Below are 7435 nucleotides of genomic sequence, written 5' to 3'. Positions count from 1 at the left end.
TAATATACGATATGCACTCTCGTGCGTATTTGAGAAAATGAATTTTACATGTGTGCTTCTAATATGAATATGAAAACTTGACGTGTAGTATAGTTATGTGGCGAGTCCTATCTGAATTTCAATTTTCTTTTTGTAATTTTCCTGCTTGTTAGAGGACGATAATTTAAGTGGCATCACCGACGGCATCAAATCTCAAGATGCACTAAGATACTTTCCGATGCATGGAACATATGTGGTGCCCCCGGTGCAAATGATGCTACCGGTCAACATGAAATTCACAATTTTACACACGGATGCCGGCTGAACGGCGAATTGCCAACAACATTTGTTAGTTTTACACGAGTACAAAAAACATATATAAAAGTTGTTCGCTCATGAAAACACTATATTTTCTGTGCTTCGCTGATCATTTCGTATTTTCTATGCAGATCATCATGATCATTCCAGAAAGTCTGAATTTTTTTAGTCCAACTACCCGAACAAATTTTAAAAGAAAATTGCGGAAAAAAAATCGAAGGAAAGTGCATATGTAGAGCTCTTTTTTTTTCTGATGTGTTGATGTGCTTGCACACCAAAGGAACATCGCCGCACTGATTGGCACGTGACGCATATGCCGTGCATGTACAGCAAGGACTTGGGATGAGCTTGCGTACTTGTACAAGTGCGGTGCACTGCACACTGTTGCTGAATACGACATAAAATATATTACTGACAACCTGAATACATGCAATAAATATGATCTATGGCCTGATCACGAAGCATGTTGGTGGCCCAGATACCGAGCTCCATGCAGCTCGAGCGCCATCAGGCATTTTCGGAGGAAAACAGGCTAGAAACCCTCACCTTCTGTTGCTCACCAATACCATCAGGAGCAATAGAAGTATTATTTAGGTTCAGCCACCATACATGCCACAGGAGACTACTCCTACATTCTATCATACACAGCATAGCAGCAGTTTTCTGCGAATTTTTATGTCCACAGTGGTTTCTCTTCTTCGAGTATTACAATTAAACCGGTACTACTTGGATAGCTAATCTATTCTATGATCCAGCTAGAGAGACAGACAGCTCTTGGATTCACCACTCACTGACCAAGACCTTGTCTTCTTGATCAAGTGAACCCTCCGTGCTTTCGCGATATTCCAGATTCCTTGTGCAGCCTATGAAGGTACCGACCTTCTCGCCGACGATGGCTTTCGCGATGTTGCCAGTGTTTTGGAGGTTGAACACGACAACTGCAAAATTAAGCACCAAGATTAAAATCGACGATCGGAAACAGTAAGAGGCCTCAGAAACCGATATCCACCGTACCAGGAATGTTGTTCTCTTGGCATAGTGTGACGGCAGTCATGTCCATTACTGAGAGGTCTCTTGAGATAACCTCGTTATAGCTCACTGTCTCAAGAATGCGGGCATTTGGGTTATGCTTGGGGTTCGCATCATACACACCATCAACATTTGTTGCCTTGAGCACTACCTCTGCATTGACTATACACATAATACAAGACGAATGGTCAAGGCAAAATAAACAAAGACAAAAGTTACTATTCAAACAGTACTGTTCATTTCAAAAATAGCATATACCTCATAATAATATGTTTCTATAGGCACAACACAGATTGTGATTTATCACTGTTTATGTAAAGAAATTAGTAAACACACTATAACTAGAGGCCAACAGTGTTGCCCATGGGTTAGCACAGTATTGTAGATCTGTACTGTGTGGTTGTTTTTTTGCTAAACGTTGTGCTGGCCTGCGTGCTGGGCCAAGTTGACCATGATTGTAACCATACTGCTATTCACTAATTAATTAAAAAAAGGTAAATACACTATAACTGTCCCAGAAAAATTGAAGCTAGAACAAGAAACCAGCTTAAATAGATGCATTGTTTCTCTAACCTAATTGTTGGACTGTCATTTTTCATTTTCAACTTAATACGCACAGGGATCTTCATTAATACTTAATATACTTAATACATCATCAAATAAACTCAGTGGAGTGCTTATGTGGGTAATCATGTAGTCCCATTACCCACAATTGCAAGGAGCATGACAATTAATAAGATGCAAAAAATACACTGAATGTTTCACGGTATTACATATATGTAGCTAAACCTATGGCACCAGAAGACACTGGACTATCAAGAACCATTCATAAGCACCAGTTTTTCCATGTGAAAGAAATTTCTCCAACTTTTAATGATTAAAGCGGTTCATACTGCATAGCGAAGATTAAGGACAAACTCACTTTCTGCACAACGGAGAGCAGCAGCTGTATCAGTTGTAAAGAATGGGTTCCCTGTCCCAGCAGCAAATATAACAACTCTTCCTTTCTCTAAATGTCTGATTGCTCTTCGGCGTATGTATGGTTCTGCAACTTCTGAAATACGGAATGCAGTTTGGACACGGGTCGGTATCCCAATGCTCTCCATTGTTGCTTGAAGAAATATTGCATTCATCACAGTGGCCATCATACTGAATTGGGGGAAAGCAGGAAAAAGGTTGCACGATCAAATTCAGCCCCAAATTATTTATTATAACGACAAATCATGTGGTTACTTAACAATAAATGTCTTTGTAACAAAAATAATAATGGACAGAAACTAGGTTATAAATTACAGGTGGCCTTGAGTTTGCACAAAAATGTAGACAATATATAGTCATGGACTAAATGGTTTGTAAGATGCAATTATAGTTACACTCAGTTAAGTTAATTAGTCAATGGAAATACCTAGGATGTGCTTACGTGATGGGTACGGTGACCATGATGCTACAAATATTATACTAGCCAAAAAGTTGGCATGAATTATGGTTTGTAAGATGCAATTATAGTTACATTCAGTTGATTATTGAAATGAAATTCTTGTTCTAGCAGATATAAATGTGCTTCCATAATGGGCACAATGAACCATAATAGAACAAACATTAAACTGGCCAAATAGTTGGCACGAATTAAATAACAAGCATGCTCTGCTCCTACCAAAATGTGTTGATATTGCATGGCTCGAGCTCATAGCACATCTCATGGCATTTGAACTTCTTTTCTAGGCTATTTGGCAGCTGACCAGAGGTTGATATAATTATTTAATACTGCAGTTTACAACAGACATGGAGTATGATTCATACCCGATGTAATCTGCAGAGGAGCGGTCAAGACCACTACATCCAGCCCAAGAGGCCCCACGGAAGATATTGCCACCACCAACAACAATAGCAACCTGCAATTACTCTCCTTTTAAATGTATACAGCACATTCTACTAGAGAAGACAAGAGAAACATATACACATAACATGAGAACTCTGGCTTGGAATGCATTGCAATTGAAGTGTTGAATTAATACCATCAGACCGAAACACCCCAAATTCACTTCATTTGGTTTCAGTCTATCTATTTGGAACGAAGTAGTTTCATTGTTCATAAACGTAATCCAATAAATAACCAGCAAAAAAATGAAGGCAGCACGGATGGCACACCTCTACGCCTAGTTTGGTGACGGAAGCAACCTCTCTTGCAATTGCCATTGTAACCTGCAGCAGACCACATAATTACATGATGTACACACACATGAACCGTTTAAATTGAAACATACAGCACCAAAAAGAAGCCTCACCTTTGGGTCAATGTTTTCTGTATGATCTCCGGCAAGCGCTTCGCCGCTAACCTTTAGCAAAACCCTTTGCCATTTATACGGCCTTTTAGACCTGGAGCTTTCATCAAGCATAAGGCCGCTGAACTGTGGCATCAGTGACGCCTGACTTCTGTCAAATGAAAGAGGGCAGGGTGCATCATGAAAGTGTTAAACATGAAAGTGCTTCAACCGAATGAAATCGACAGGCAAGCAGCTAATTGCATCAGGACCTAGAGAGAAGTCGCAATTGATATGCCATATTGACAACAAATACAGCGCAATTGATATGTGTGTAGGAGGCCACTACCGACCCAGATAAGCTGCCTCTGGATGGCCGCGAGCATGATTCCACACCGTCGATTCAGGGGCCTGACCGCTACTGATATTATCTAGTACAATATGTAGCCTATCAGTGACACCGTCCGCTACAGCTAACTTATCCGGCCTCGACTCTCCAGAGGAACAGGCACGACGCGGATGCATTCCGTCGAACACCCCGCCGGCGCACTCGCCACGGCGACATTAGGCCAGAGTGCGCGGCCTTGCCGGGAAAACAATGGAAAAACAAACCGCGCGAGGGATGGCGGGGCCGCGTACCCGTTACCGGAGTATGAGCCGTTGCCGTTGCCGTTGCTGGAGTCGGCGGCGGCTGCGGCGGCGATGACGGAGGCGCGCGAGGGCGCGGCGGCGAGGGAGAGGAGGGGGCGGCGCCGGAGCAACGCCGGAGAGGAGGAGGGCAGGGAGGCAGCGGGCTGGGGCGAGGGCAGGCGCAGGCGGAGGAGGGAGGAGGGGGGCACGCCGGCGGCGGCCGCCATGGTGGCCGGAGGGAGTGAGGAGGATGGGAATGGGAATGGGAATTGCTCCACGCGAGCGAGCGAGAGATATTTTTTTGAACCGGACGGAATCGGATAGCGGTCCGTGCCCGTGCGTGCCTTCGCTTTCGCCGGGGTCGGAGCCGGGCCAGCTGGACCGTTGACGGGCCAAGAGAGCGGCCCAGCGCCCAGCAAGGCCCAAACGCCACGGATTTTTCTGTTTCAGAAAAACTTCTGTCTTTTGCTAAAAAAAACTTATCTCTTACAGCTAAAAATAATTTTTGTCATGGGAGTTATGCTTGAAATTTATATACGTGATTCTTCCTCGACGGGCACGGCAGCTATTTCCTCTACTGGTTTTTATGCCAGTTCCTATCTGGCGCTTGACACGCCGGTTAACATGCTGAGGTATAACACACTCACATCTCCCATTCGTGTAGTTTATATATGGACCGGCTTATGTGGATTTTTCTAACCAGTTTTGGGAGCCGTCTAATAGGTTCCATCGGTTTTTTCTTGGGATGGATTTTACTTGAATTTTTTAGGTCGAATTTTGTTCAGTTTTTCTTTTTTATTATTTTTAAATCCTTTTTATCATTTCATTGTTAATTTTAATGAACTGTATTTATCATTTTTGTGAACATCTATGAAAATTGCGAAATATTTTTTAAAATTTTGTAAAAACTTTCAAACCATGAACATTTTTAAAATTTCATGAACAATTCTCAAATCCAAGATCTTTTTTGTTTCACATTTTTTAGTATTTTTTAACTTTGCAAGTTTTTCAAATCTATGAACTTTTATAAAATGTTGAATACTTTCCAACTCATGAACATTTTTTTCAACTTTTTGTGAATTCTTTTCGAATTCAGGATTTTTTCAAATGCATGAACTTCTTAAAATTAACGAACATTTTTTAAAACTGTGATGTTTTTGTAAGAAATTCGTGGAGTTTTAATAAGTCAACAGACAATAGTCAACGGTCAGATATCAAAGGTCATCGGTCAACTATTAGGACGCATTTTTCTAGAAGCAACTGTCAGAACGCACGTTCGCTAGCTAGCGGGCACAAAAGGCGCTAGGGAGGAGGTCTTATTATTTACGATAGCCTCACCTTAGTGCGTTTCAGAAAGCTTCTATGGATCAGTTTGGTTTTTAAAAGCTGTCATGTTAGTTTTTTTGTTTTCCCCTGTTGTGATTTTCTTATCAGTTTTAATGGTTGTCATTGGCTTTCTTCGGTTGTTTTTTTGTTTTCTTCCGGGTTTTCATTTTTCCCTTTTTTTTGAAATACTTGTGAAATTTTTCCATACACATTGTTAATTATTAATATAGGCTTAAAATAATTATGATATAGGATGACCATTTGTCAAATATATTCTAAATGGATATTTTATTTTTTTAAGAAATAAATATTCAACATTTAAAAATGTAGTGAACATTTTATTGAAATAAACAAAAAAAATTTAAATTACATGAATATCTTTTTAAAATGTACAAACATTTCCCATAATATCACAAAAATATTCTTGGCACCCGTAACATTTTTTATAGAATGTCAGAAACATTTTTTTTGAATGGTATGGAAATATTTTTTGAAACTACGCCAATATTATTACGTTTGATAAATATTTCAAAACTCTGATGAACATATTTTTTAAATGTCGAACATATTAAACTATGCCAACATTTTTTACATTGGATAAGCTGCTTCTAAAATTGAATACTTTCATTGAATGAGAAATCTATATCTATATCTATATTTATATCTATATCTACTAATAAAGGGGCTATTGCTTCTTACCACCGTAATTTCGTCTGTTTTTCGTCCGTCATCGTCCGTCCACTTCGCTCATATTTTTTCTATATATCCGAGGTGGTACTAATCTATCTATCTATACCATGAAAACCTTTTCGTTGCCACTGAGAAAATTCATATGTTGCTCGGCTGGGCCTGCGACCATCAATGGGGCCATGTCTACTTGGGCCTTCAGCTCCTGCCTCGCTAGCGTAATCAGTAAACTAGGGCAATCTTTTCTCAAAAAAAAAAAGTAAACTAGGGCAATCAATCAAATTGTATTAGTAAGGGCGAATCAACCTGTGGTTGAGTTGGTTAGGTAGACAGTGGTATCCCCAACCTATCAGGGTTCAAATCCTGGTGATTGCATTATTTCTGGATTTATTTCAGGATTTCCGGCGATGCGCTTTCAGTGGGAGGAGACGTTCCCGTCGACGATGAGGCGCCTAGGGTGACTTCGTAAATCTCAAGATGATATGCCGGCTCAGTCTCTCGAAGGTGCTCATAGGGGTAGGGATGTGCGTGTGTGCGTTCATAGGGGTGAGTGTATGCGCGTGTATATAAGCGTTTGTGTCTGTACTGATGCTCAAAAAAAAAATTGTATTAGTAACGGACTCATGCAGTCAATCGGGAAAGACCCGGTTCTCTGCATCGATATAAAGTGTCTAGGGCACATCTAGATATGCTCTAGTTATTGCACATCTAAGTGAGTGAATCAAGCATAAAGAGAAAAAGAAAAAAGAGAGAAAATATTCACACGAATCTTAATGTAAGATCAATGACATATGACTTAGATGTGCAATACTTATGGCACATCCAGATGTGCTTTAGCAAAACTGCGATATAAACTAGGGCACCTGACTCCACGATCAAACTGCACGCTCGCACCGATACCGATCGCGCTCATGGCGACTCCGCCAAATATGCGGAGGGAAGGAGTACAACTTTTCCCCTCTTCGATGGTAACGCTCGCGATGTCGCATAATTGATGGAGATAGGAGGGAGACCCCCGGCTGGAAGGGTGGGAGGAGGCGATCGTCCTCCTCGATCTGTGCCCCGAGCCAGGAGGTTGTGCAGATCCTGGGCTCGATCGTCCTCCTCTTATGGCACGAGGCTGGTCGCCTGACTCCCCTCTGATCCCGCTAAAACAACTGGCGCTTCTTTTATCGTGCGTGGCCTATGGCGCACGCACAACCACG

At 41.3% G+C, this 7435-nt stretch overlaps 1 protein-coding gene across 1 annotated transcript; it reads right to left on the bottom strand.

Moving 5' to 3' along the window:
• Positions 1-817: 817 nt before the first annotated feature.
• On the bottom strand, positions 818-4499 carry LOC119270651 (uridylate kinase-like). Its single transcript, XM_037552683.1, has 7 exons — positions 4227-4499; positions 3612-3759; positions 3475-3528; positions 3127-3218; positions 2249-2475; positions 1312-1488; positions 818-1235 (listed from the first exon to the last, which is right to left on the bottom strand). Exons 1-7 carry the CDS (start codon positions 4442-4444, stop codon positions 1078-1080), a joined length of 1074 nt encoding a protein of 357 aa, XP_037408580.1. The 5' UTR covers positions 4445-4499; the 3' UTR covers positions 818-1077.
• Positions 4500-7435: the final 2936 nt, after the last annotated feature.

Source organism: Triticum dicoccoides, chromosome 3A (assembly GCF_002162155.2).
Source record: "Triticum dicoccoides isolate Atlit2015 ecotype Zavitan chromosome 3A, WEW_v2.0, whole genome shotgun sequence".
NCBI classification, from domain to species: domain Eukaryota; kingdom Viridiplantae; phylum Streptophyta; class Magnoliopsida; order Poales; family Poaceae; genus Triticum; species Triticum dicoccoides.
Note: the sequence above shows the minus strand (reverse complement) of the source record. Positions and strands in the feature narration are given on the sequence as shown.

Coding starts and splice junctions, on each gene's coding strand:
- LOC119270651 (XM_037552683.1), bottom strand. CDS start 4,444: ATGGCGGCCGCCGCCGGCGTGCCCCCCTCCTCCCTCCTCCGCCTGCGC. Junction 3,219..3,474: donor TCACCAAACTAGGCGTAGAG/GTGTGCCATCCG, acceptor GAGTAATTGCAG/GTTGCTATTGTTGTTGGTGG. Junction 2,476..3,126: donor TCCTCTGCAGATTACATCGG/GTATGAATCATA, acceptor CCCCCAATTCAG/TATGATGGCCACTGTGATGA.